Below are 12,597 nucleotides of genomic sequence, written 5' to 3'. Positions count from 1 at the left end.
TGTGTTTTTATCAAATTTCTGATTGGTTCTATAAATAAATAAATATATGCTGTTACTCCACAGGTAGGGTGGATTTCCTGGACCAGCCGTCCATGGCATTCGTACGGCTGCAGGAGGCAGTTCTGCTGGAGTCGGTCCTGGAGGTGCCTATACCGGTGCGATTCATATTCGTCCTTCTCGGACCACCGATCGCCAACATGGACTACCATCAGATCGGCCGCTCCATTTCTACACTCATGTCTGATAAAGTAAGTTTAGTTTGTTCGCTGTTCGATGTCTATATTTTAAATGATGTAAACACACTAGAACATGTGACTTTCTCTGAATTTGTAGCATATTTCTCAATAAATTAGCTTGTAAAAAGGTCTTTCAAGCAAAGAATTGTTGTTTTTCCTTCCTTTCGGCTGCTCCTGATTTTTAGGGGTCATCACAGTCGATCATTCAGCATCCCTGAATTGGCACAGTTTTACACCAGATGCTCTTCCTCAAACAACCCTGCTTATTTTATCCAGGCTTGACGAACTATAGCTTCCATTCTTACATGACCTCTAATTAATATTACGAAGTTAAAAATCTAGGTTCTCTTGGTGTTCGCTGTTGTGTTCCAATATATGATGTACTTGCTGAGCATATCTGTCTATCTTCTCCCTTCACAGCATTTTCACGAAGCAGCGTATTCGGCAGACGAGCGCGGGGACCTGCTGACGGCCATAAACAGTTTCCTGGACTGCAGTATCGTGCTTCCTCCATCTGAGGTTGGGGGTGATGAGCTGTTGCACTCGGTGGCTCGCTTCCAGAGAGAGATGTTGCGCAAGAGACAAGAGCAAGAGGTCAAACTCCAAGCTAAAGAGCCCAAGAGGCCAGAGGATGAGGGTATATATACACATACACATACACACACACACACACACAACCACAGGCCCTTGAACTTCAGAATGTTTATGTGTTAAACAACACACACTGCCATATCTTTCCCAAACTAATCATGCTGTGGCGCTCGGGTATCCCAGGTCTAATCTTCTAGCTTACCACCGTTGAAAGCTTTAGCTCTTACGCTCTTAGGTTTGAATCTCAGCAGTGCATTATCTTTTTATGCATTTTCTCCGCTTTTCCTCCCAATTTAGCCAATCCACTGCTGGGGACCCCAACAGCGTTCAAGGAGGGTGAATATATTCGCGTGACACACTCTCTCTGATGTGTGTGCAGTCCACCATTCCCCTCGGTGGATTCGTGTGTGAGGTCGACTTTGCGTATGGATAGCCACGCCCCGATTTCTGCAGTCCTCCACTTTCTGTAACCAAAGTCTGGTCTTTTTCACCCAGCAGACTGTCTGCTGCAGGTATTAGCCAACTGTGCCTGCTAAAGGCACCTAGCCTACTGGTAGCAGAACCGAGATTTGAACCTGGGAACTCAGAATCTCTGCGCTGGTGTGCTAGCGGAGTATCTTGCTGCGCCGCCTGGGCGCCTCACAGCAGTGCTTTTGACCTGGCCGACCACTCAACAGGCACAATTGGCCATGCCTGAGGGAGGAACGTCAACAGGGGTTGATTGCTGCTGCAGAAATGAGGCGTCTACTGTCAGGTTGATGTGCTTGCACGATTGGGCATAGCATAACTCTTCAAAAATTATATGGCTCTTTGTCAGGATCCGCTGCTGGTAGATAAAAAGAACGCAATTGCAATAGGGGATTTCAGTAGAGGCAATGAAAACAACCCCTCCCCCCTTCAAAATATTAATTCTGTTTAACTACTATAGCCCTAAGAAGAGAGTTTTATAGAACAGCTATGTAGTTAGGCCTAATCTTGCTTTATTGTAGATAATATACTTCTTAATGCTAATGTCCGTCTTTGCGTAACTTTGTTTTGCCTGTGCAGCTCTTTTGCCACCGAGTAAACCCAAAGAAGACCCCCTGCGAAGGACAGGACGCCTGTTCGGCGGGCTCATAAGAGACGCACGCAACCGCTACCCCAAATACCTCAGCGACTTCAGGGACGCCCTGAACCCTCAGTGCATGGCTGCCGTCATTTTCATCTACTTTGCTGCTCTTTCTCCTGCCATCACCTTTGGAGGACTCTTGGGTCAGTTAAACCAGACGGTGTATGCATTTTATTCATGCATTAAAATGACAAAATTGAAAATAAATAGAAGTAGTGAACGTAGTGTTCTGAGCTGTTTTTTGTTCTTACAGGTGAAAAGACGGAGGGGTTGATGGGTGTATCGGAGCTGATCATTGCCACTGCAGTACAGGGGATTATCTTCAGTCTGCTTGGAGCTCAGCCAATTTTGGTGGTTGGATTCTCTGGACCGTTACTAGTGTTTGAAGAGGCGTTCTTTTCTGTAAGCGTTTTGTTTTCATTCCCTTATAATTATCCATTCGAATTTTCCTCCATGCACATATTATTAACGATTATGTATGTAAATAAAAAAATAGGTTTCAAGTTCAAGAATGTCAAAATACTGTCAAGTCGAAATACTGTATTATGGCCATAGCAACCTCCTCATGTTAAAATGAGGGATGTGCAGGATTTGATAAAGTTCTACTCTTGTATCAGTTTCACAAATATTGAATTTATTTATTAGGATTTTAACGTCATGTTTTATACTTTGGTTACATTCATGACAACAGGTAATCACTGTCACAATATTCATCAGTTCCCAAGTTTAATGTCAAACACGGTCATGGACAATTTAGTATCTCCAATTCACCTCACTTGCATGTTTTTTGAATGTGGGAGGAAACCGGAGCTCCCGGAGGAAACCCACACAGACACAGGGAGAACATGCAAACTCCACACAGAAAGGACCCGGACTGCTCAACCTGGGAATCTAACCCAGGACCTTCTTGCCAGAGGGATATTTTGCTAGCACACCAGCACCGAGAGTCTGAACACCTATCAGGCACAATTGGCAGTACCTGCAGCAGACAATAACTGGCCACAGTGTCTGCTGGTTGGGATGACCGAAGTGGGTGGGGTCTTCAGACGCTGTGTAAGGACCCTGATCAGCAGATAGAGGCGCCTGTGCAGAAGCATGGTGAAAAGACGGGGTCCGCTAGGACTGTGCACGGGTCGGCGGAGGCGTGAGCAGAAATATACTCAAAACTTGGTACTGTTAGAGACTTCCTGGGCAGCTTACAGTAGCCCATTATAGCCCGGACTTCACACTTAATATTTGTACCTCTTTAATCAAAGTTAAAAATGCTGCTTTCCATTATTAGGAAGGACTAGAACACAAAAATGTAACCTCATTATTTTATGTCTGTGACAGTTCTGTAAGTTCAATGGAATGGAGTACCTGACAGGCCGCGTCTGGATCGGCTTTTGGCTGGTGATCATCGTGGTCATCACGGTGGCCTTTGAGGGCAGCTTCCTTGTGCGGTTTGTCTCACGTTTCACCCAAGAGATTTTCTCCTTCCTCATCTCCCTCATCTTCATCTATGAAACTTTCTCAAAGCTTGTCAAGGTAGATAAAATATTAGTTCTTTTAACCAATAAAAACATGGCACTTCTGCAGTCCTGCTGATGTGTAACCTGGGCTTTATCTGTCACGCAGATCTTCAAGGACCATCCTCTCAAACCCTGCAACGGCACAATGGAAAGCAACACTACAGCGGAGTTAGCAGGCAACTTCAGCAGCCCGGCAGATGTGCCTGAGAAAGTTCTGAACCAGCCAAACACGGCCCTGCTGTCCTTAGTGCTCATGTCAGGAACGTTCCTCATCGCCTACTACCTGCGCAAATTCAAGAACAGTGCCTTCTTTCCTGGCAGTGTAAGCTTGCTGAATATAATCAGTCTCAGAAATGCTTCGGTTTGGTTAAAGTACATTCAGTTATTGTCTGTTTACCACTGTTTTATGCTGGTCAGAGTCACAATGGGTTCGATTTATTGGGCAAAAGGCAGAAAACACCCTGGACAGGTCGCCAGTGCAGCACAGGGCACACACACCTACATATTAGTACCAGTTAACCTGTCTGGAATTGTGGGAGGAAACCAGAGCTCCCGTGGACACCAAAAGAACATTCAAGCTCCACACAGAAAGTTCCCTGGCTACCCAGCCCGGGAATCAAACCCAAGTCCTTCTTGCTGTGAGGTCTAAATCTATAATACACTGTAAATTCTATATCCTACTATATGGGGGCGCTTGGGTGGCACGTTGGTAAATTACACTAGCCCACTACCTCTGGTATCTAAGGTTTAAATCCATGCGGTGTTATTGGCCAGTCTGGCATCTACATACAGACATGATTGGATGTTAGAGAGTTAAGGTGGCTGAAGATGCATTTTCACCCAGTGATTCCAGGGAACGTGGACCAACTGCGATCCTGACCAGGATAAAGTGGTGGTAAAATATGAAAATGAACTGAAATTCTTTAATAAAGAGGGTTTGTTGTTGTTTTTTTTCAGCTTCGCAGGGTGATTGGAGATTTTGGTGTTCCCATTGCGATCTTCATCATGGTTTTGGTGGACACCAGTATTAAAGACACATTTTCACAAGTACGTGGTTCAAAAAACCCATTAGCACATTATTATTGCACTTCTTTTATAAACCCTGTATCATATTTGCTTCTAAAGAGCAAAGATGCACATGGTTTTATTAAGTTTTGAATTTGAGACGTCATACTATGCTAGCACACCACTGTATAGTGTTTAGAGTCATAAGTTTGGATCTTAGCAGAGCAGCGGACCTGGCTGGGCATTCCAAACAAACATGTATGAGGATAGGAAGGTCAGAGGGCTTCTGTTCTCTCTGCTATTGTGCCAAATGCCATCTCTGGGGCTGATACAGGCACTTATGCGAATGTTGGGGGTGGGGGGTTACATGGAGTATAGTGTGGCTCTCCATAATTGATACAGCTCTTTGTGGGAAACCAACACTGGCAGGTAGGTGATAAGCGTTCGCAGATTAGACTTGCAGCAGTGGATTTACAAACAGGAATTGGATATGATTAAATTGGGAGTTTAAGAATAAAGTCCATGGAGTGTTCACTAACCATTAATATTAAAGCTGTCCACCATGTTCCATCTTTCCACCCACAGAAGCTGAGCGTGCCGGATGGTTTCAACGTGACCAGCCCGGAGAAACGCGGCTGGGTGATAAACCCACTGGGCTCCGACGGTCAGTTCCCAATCTGGATGATGGCTGCCAGTATTCTTCCTGCCCTGCTTGTGTTCATCCTCATATTCATGGAGACGCAGATCACCACGTACGCCATTCTCATTACATTTCACACCACATCAGTAGTGAATGCAGTACTTGTACAGATTATTGAAGCCATGTAGGCTTGAATCAAGTATGCCGAGCTGTAATCTTTAACGGCATCAGATGGTGGAATGTTTAATATGCTACCTATATTACTGGCAAGAGCTTGAGAGGGGGGATTTCTCCTCATTACCGCTGCAAAAGGTGACCCCGAGGTTGGTCAAAGCATTCACGTGGGGTGTAACATGGCTCTGTATGCGTTTATAATCCACCCCTGACGTGTGTCAGAAGGGCTGAGTGCTAGTCTGCAGCTCTTCTGTCCCAACGCGGTGGTGAACTAAAACTTTAAACAGGCTAAAATACCTTCTGTTAGTGTTTTTACAACATAAGGGTTCTGATTGTATGTTTCTCTATTTCAGTCTCATTGTCAGTAAGAAGGAGAGGATGCTGGTGAAGGGTTCTGGCTTCCACCTTGACCTGCTGATCATTGTCGCTGTGGGTGGCATTTTGGCCCTGTTCGGCCTGCCGTGGTTAGCCGCCGCCACCGTGCGCTCCGTGACCCACACAAATGCCCTTACTGTCATGAGTAAGGCGGTGGCGCCCGGTGACAAACCACGCATCCAGGAAGTAAAGGAGCAGAGGGTGACTGGACTTCTTGTGGCGGTTTTGGTTGGTGAGTTTGGGTGGTTTATTGAATCCTGCTCTGGGTCTGATGGGGGTAGATTTGGGAAAAGTTTGGACTGACCAATTTTGTGAATTCTGTGTCCTTGTAGGTCTTTCCATTGTTATTGGAGAAGTGTTAAGGCAGATCCCAATCGCTGTGCTGTTTGGGATTTTCCTCTACATGGGGGTGATGTCGCTCAACGGCATCCAGCTAACCGAACGCATGATGCTCTTACTAATGCCCCCTAAATATCACCCAGACCACATGTATGTCCGGAAGGTACGTCAGCTTCGATTTTTACTACAGATCTTTCTTCAGTTCCTCTCTTAGCATCCATTCTTATACATTCAAGGACGTTCTTCAGATTTATCTCATCTTCTAATTAGCAACAATTAGAAAAGTTCAGGCACTCTGGTTAGCACCAAAAAGACCTGGTTTAGAAGTTTAGTAGTACTATCGACCGGCCAAATATCTACACAGGCATGATTGGCTAAGGGATTCCTTATTGCTGCTGCAATTGTGACCTCTGCTGGCTGGTCAAAGATGCCTGCACAGAGATGGTGAATAATGGAGAGCAATGCGTGACTCTGTACCCAATACTGCTCTCCGTGTGGAGGAAGCCTTTCCTCAGCCTAGAATATAATAAATAAACAAATCGAATAAATAGAATACACAGTATGTATCACATTATAATTAAAAACAGAAATTACAAACCGGACCCTGTGTTAACATTTGCGTTTCAGGTGCGGACTCTGCGGATGCACTTGTTCACGGCCGTTCAGATCGTCTGTTTGGCTGTCCTCTGGGCCGTCATGTCCACCCAGGCTTCACTAGCTTTCCCATTTTTCCTGATCCTCACCGTGCCCATGAGAAGGTTCCTGCTGCCTCGGATCTTCACCCAGCGGGAGGTGCAATGTGTGAGTATTTCCCCTTTATTCAGGCATTTCACATTGAAATATAAAGGCAAGGCAGAAGCCCTGGGTTCAGTTTGTCCCATGCTGTTCGATGGGGTTGGAGTCAGGGCTCTGTGTGGGTCTGGCTTTGTGCACAGGGGCTCGATTTTATACTCCTGTTAGGGCGCATATACATGAGAAGCGACAAAACTGTGAGCCCTGGCACAAACTGCAGCTTTGTTCAGCGCTTGGCTTGAGCGGTGCGGTAAAACGTCATCAAAGTGCGAATACGAGACGAATTTGGGTAACCAAATCCAGTCTGATCCGTCCAGTATCTGTGTTTATCTGGATTTTCCTCACTGTTTCACTTTTAAACTTTTGTTACAGCTCTGAGAAATTGTGAGAATCAGCTTTTCTGAGAGTCGGAAACACTTATCATTTATAAAAAAAGCTTAACATGACAATGTATTAAAAGAACGACACAGGAGCACTAAACCTCTCTTAATTATTACTGCTCATAAGTTCTCTCCACTAAAGAAATTCCTTGCTCATTGTTTTAGTACAATAAGTCAGGTTAAGATTTGTTGGTATGTCCTGAGTCGCTTTTCCCACGTCATATCAAACAGTTCGTCTCATTGGAGGCGCTTTGAACAGGTCAGTGGCAAACTGGGTTAAAGTTTGGTCAGGTTGGGTTTGAGGGCTGCGAGAAGTGCAAAAATCACAAGCTTAGCAGCACCTCCACACTCCATAAGAAACGACTCCACACCCGGCGCGGTTTGCCGCTTCTCATGTGAATGCACCTTTAGTGATGTGTAATTAACATCTCAGTTATACTAACTGGTTTATGTCTTTTTTTTAATTTTTTTATCCTTCTTTCTTTTACAGCTTGACGCTGATGACGCAGAGCCCACATTCGACATTAGAGACGGCCAAGATGAGTACACTGAGATGCACATGCCAGTATGATGCTGATCCCGCCGACTCAACTGGAACTCGCACACAGTGATAGAGTGAAATCATAATTCAATCCTGGATCTTTTATCATGTAAAGGCTTTGACAGGTCAGTGACCTTGTCACTGCAGATTTGTTCCCGAGAGCACAAGAGTCCTGTCTAAAGAGTCGTTTTTATAGCTTTTATTGCTCCATCTCTAATTAATTACTTGGTTATATATATATCTATTTATAAATATATGAAAGTATTTAACAGTTCCCCGGGTGTCTTATGTAGTCTTTGCTGAATTATCGTCATTTTATCCAGAAGGCTCGGTGTGTACCGAGGCTGTACTAACACTCGAGCTTTGTATATTTGTGCAGTAAGTACAAAGCGTGCGCACCCCTCCCCACAAAGCACTTTATGACCAATCATACGCTTTTGTCAGTGTTTGGAGTTTGCAGTTTTTTATCTCTGGTGGAAAAACAGGGTGAACTAGATAAACTGAACAAACATCACGCTGACAATGTTTAAATAGCTATTTTTTAACCAGAGCTAAAAAGAGAGGAACGGTTATCTCAGAGTCTGTTTTTAATGTGTGTATGTTTTAAGTATGTTGTAAAATGTGCATACACTGAGCTGCCGGATTTAGGTACACCTACCATCTATCAATCATCGCTCATTTAATACGGGTGCACTAAGTAGGAATAAAGTTACTAAGGGTAGCACAGACGTTGTGGTTGTGGGATGTTGGTGGGTGTTGTGCTGTTTAGCAACGTTCCTGGAATTTTTTAATCACTGTATATTTACTTTACACTTTGATTCACCCACCTTGTGATTTACTTTAGGAGTTGTTTAGTTAGACCTGTTGCAGTTACACTTTTTTCTTTATATTAGCAAACCACTGACATATCGACCCCTGTTGTTTGTATCATTTTGGAAAGCATCCCTGTTCCACTGGCTACATGTACAATCTGTGTGCAGAACATGCAAATGCATTCTATGCAAAAAAGGTTCTCCATTTGTTGGCACAAACTCTTTTTGGGGTCCTTTTGTTTCCTTATACCTTCCAAAACCATGCAAGCTGTGCAAGGATTACTCCAGTGCTCAAACTACTCAAGCTGCAGTATGAGCTGCAGTATTGCCCTGCGTTGGAATGGCACTGTCCTCGGTGTATTCCCACCATGCTCCAAGTGTCTTTTGGGAAGTGCGACCCACTGTGACCTTAAGCAGTATTGGTTGCACAGTGAATACATGATAAACAAACTATATCTGGCTTATTTTGTCCCTGAAGTTCTTTCTGCATCCTTTCTTTCCTGGGGGGGACAATCCCACATTTTAAATACCCCTGAGTTAGGCGCTTGTATTTACCCCAGGTCAGTACACTGACACTGATCTGGGTAGTTTCCAGATCAGTGTCACCGCCGTGCTGAGTATAATCCACCACCGGCCTAATATCTATCTGGTCAGTGATGGTTCTGTTGTGTCTAATTTCTACAGATGGACACAGAGGGATACAGAAGCTCACAAATCATTTATGAGAACAGAAGGGTGACACGGTGCACCTGTCTAGTAGGTGTAGCAGATAATTAGCATTAATCGTAAATCAAATATGAGTGTATCTAGTCAGCCGGGCAGCTCTTTGTATGTAAAGCCAAAAGGATCAAAAGACCGGAGTATTACAAGCTGTGGAACTTTATTCCCTTGTATGAAAAATATGAATATCTGAATATGCAAATGTAGGGTGGCTGCACCCAACCCGTGTTCGTTCCCTGGCTCCGGCTTCTCTGTGTTTTGTTGTGCTCTGGTTCATCAAGTCAAGTCAAGTTTTGTTCTGCTTGTTTGAGGTGACGAGTAAAATATTAACTAGAGAACATCAGGGTGGGTGCACGGCACCGGGGTTACTGTAGTTAATGTCTGTCAGGACTTTGATATGTCCAACACAAGTCATGAAGACCAGGGTTTAGTTTTCATCTCTGGTTTGCCTTCATTTTTGACCCAAACATGCAAAATGTAGATTGGCTGCTCTAAATAGCTGCTGGGACTGAGTGAGTGAATGGACTCGTCAGTGTTGTCCTGCCATGGATCTGGCTTTTGTCCAGGGTGTGTTCCTGCCTTGCGCCCAGAGTTTCTAGGTGTCTCTGTATCCAGGGAGACCCGTAACTGGAGGAAGCATTTTTTTATTAAGGAAATGAATGACTATACAAGTACAAACAATGTTTTTGTGTCAAAATTCAGCACAACAAATAGAAATTGTTTTCTGATCCTGTGGTGTGCCGACACCATAGAGCTTATTGTACTGTCGCTGAGCTGAAAGATAAATCACAGCAGAACACCAAGAAGTCCAGTGTATACGAGATTCTAAATTTTATGCTGAATTTCGTTGCTGTAACAATCATGTTTGTGATATTCAGTAGATCAGTAGTGATTAGGACTGAACAATAAGGGAATCATGGTCATTCATTAGTTTGCCATTTAGTCCAAAGGATTACATTTTAAGGGTATTGTGGTATAGACTTGTATACTGTTTAATATATTTTCGCTTTTTAAATAATACTAGGCGTCTGAATCATATAAACATCTAGTCAATGATTTACGAGGCTTTTGTTTAATATTATAGCCTGTTGATATTATTAGTTTATAGTGAGCTGTTACTTATCATAGAGGACGTTTCAGAACAAAAATGCAGTCCAAAGCAGAAATCTGGTTTTTTTAATTTTATTAAATGCCTTATTTTAGTTGTTCTTTGTCTATCTTTTCCATTTTATATGTTTAAAGAGGAACAATCATGCAGCATATCATACATAATCCCTGAAAGAAAATATCCACACCACTGAATTAGGGCTGGGCGATATTTTGACAGGAATGTGACCAGCGATAGAGGTTGGAGAGTTGTAGTGGAACTGGCACCTAACAATGCTGCCTAAATCAGCTGAACCAAGCTGGAGAAATAAGGAAAGCACTGTAGGGTCCTGGCAACCTGGCAAAACAGGGCAAATTGTAGATTCACTGTTCCAGATGTATAAATCTGTGAGTGAATGTGTTACACCAGGCTCCAGAGTTAAGTGCTTAGTGAAAATAAATGAATAAATTAAAGAAATAAGAAGGCATCCTAAAAGGTAATGAAATTTCATTTGTGCAGGACTCCAGTGGATTAGCACCAGATCGGTTTTGGAAAACAATGTAATATTTAACCTGACCATATATCGCCCACCCTACTTCAGAGGGAAATCTTCAAAACAAATAAACCGAGCAGTAGCTTTATAGATACTCTATTAAATGTTTGTTACACTACAGTGTTTTACCAGAGATGATCTAAGGAGCAACATGTCACTGGTTAAAGTAAATGGAATAACAAGTGACCCAAACTATAGTGATAGGCACGATTTCTCAAAGATTGGTACTACTTCTAATACACTAGTAACCTTAAGAACATAAAACAACTCATTTCTGGGGTAACTAGTTAAAACCATTGCTAAGAACCTAAGCCAACCAGAACAATCCATAAAGAGGTTCATATTAGCTATCTGGCGCAGGGATGTCCAATCTTATCGTCCTTTAGACCCCAACCAGGTCAATGGCACTTAATAACATGTCTCTTTCTGTCTCTTCTTATATCATCTCTGGTATAACTATATGTTTGTTTTAAACTGCTGATAATCTATGCATGCATGTCCTCATTTAGCAGTTAATCTACTTTACACAGTAACATCAGTCACAATTTCATCAGCATTTTTCTCAGGAACTCTTCTGAGGGTAAATAATTCATATCTAAAAGCTTTTGCAAACAGTATTTTGTGTATTTAAAATAGTCAAGCATGATTGTTCCACTTTTATCAGTTACTGGGCAGGGGTATACGGTGTGTAGATAATAGGAGGGTTAACTGTTACATGTGCAATCTATCCTTAGTTAAGTAGAAGAGTCACATTCCAGCTATAACACTCATAGATTTTACAATACAATACAAAAAGTATTTTTACTTGCGTTAATGATTGTAAATAATCATGATTACAGTAAATATTTGAAACTACATTTCATTTTGCTACTTCCTAAAGTATTTGTGTTACAGCCGACTAAGCTTACAACATAGTGCCTTCGATTATCACTGTAAAACATGCCGGATGAAACTGTGTAGTTGCTTTGCTTAATCCTAACCATAAAGTGAAGATGTGTAGCTGTGTGATGGTTAAATGTTGGAAAGTGAGTTCAGTGATGTGTGTGTGAAAGCTGCAAAATGGCAGTAAGATGACAGTTGTAATTCTTTTGTGTGAATGAATACACAGTACAGTTTCAATAAAGCAACTCAACATTCCTATTCCTGCCTTGTATTTCTTTTTTTACTGCAATTGCTGATCATTTAATTTATTAATGGAAACAATGTTATCTAACACCAACTGACTCGAAGTGATGATAATCTAGGGCTGATGGAATGCCAGCTGCTATATCAGCCTTGACTATATTACAATGGCATTTCTAAAGCTCTGGGACTCCAGTAAACCGGTATGAGAGCAAATATACCCTACTGACTTAAAAATGTCAGCTTTTTTAACCATTTTAAAACAGAAGCCTTGCAAGCAACATATATCAAAACAAACCACTAAAACAACCCACCCTAAAACACCAAAGGTTTTTTGGTGTTACTGATGGACTGATAAGTGGAAAGTGGAGCTATTTAAAGAAGCTTGGTTCTGTTACATCTGGTTTAAAGTAGCTACAGCATTTTACACTAAAAACATCAAACCCTTCAAACATGGGGGTGGCAGTGTGAGGGTGTGTTGATGCTTAGTGCTTTAACACCTGGGTGACTTGACGTCATTGACAAATTAATACAAATTAATACTGCCCTCTTAAGAGAAACCTGAAAGAGAATCACCAGATGTCAAGCTCATAAGCAAGTTGAATTGCCAA

At 42.6% G+C, this 12,597-nt stretch overlaps 1 protein-coding gene across 1 annotated transcript in view; it reads left to right on the top strand.

The window, feature by feature from the left end:
• The window catches only part of slc4a2a (solute carrier family 4 member 2a), a 42,513-nt gene extending 30,509 nt beyond the window's left edge, over positions 1–12,004 (top strand). Inside the window, exons 12-23 of the mRNA XM_062993876.1 lie at positions 64–248; positions 657–873; positions 1,875–2,078; positions 2,189–2,337; positions 3,268–3,462; positions 3,553–3,768; positions 4,404–4,493; positions 5,037–5,203; positions 5,619–5,872; positions 5,973–6,142; positions 6,607–6,780; positions 7,642–12,004. Coding sequence (XP_062849946.1) covers positions 64–248; positions 657–873; positions 1,875–2,078; positions 2,189–2,337; positions 3,268–3,462; positions 3,553–3,768; positions 4,404–4,493; positions 5,037–5,203; positions 5,619–5,872; positions 5,973–6,142; positions 6,607–6,780; positions 7,642–7,722 — 2,102 coding nt within the window. The 3' untranslated portion in view covers positions 7,723–12,004. The remainder of the gene's footprint in view (positions 1–63; positions 249–656; positions 874–1,874; positions 2,079–2,188; positions 2,338–3,267; positions 3,463–3,552; positions 3,769–4,403; positions 4,494–5,036; positions 5,204–5,618; positions 5,873–5,972; positions 6,143–6,606; positions 6,781–7,641) is intronic.
• The last annotated feature ends 593 nt before the right edge of the window (positions 12,005–12,597 follow it).

Source organism: Trichomycterus rosablanca, chromosome 4, assembly GCF_030014385.1.
Source record: "Trichomycterus rosablanca isolate fTriRos1 chromosome 4, fTriRos1.hap1, whole genome shotgun sequence".
Taxonomy (NCBI): Eukaryota; Metazoa; Chordata; class Actinopteri; order Siluriformes; family Trichomycteridae; genus Trichomycterus; species Trichomycterus rosablanca.
This window is presented reverse-complemented; position numbering and strand designations above follow the sequence as displayed.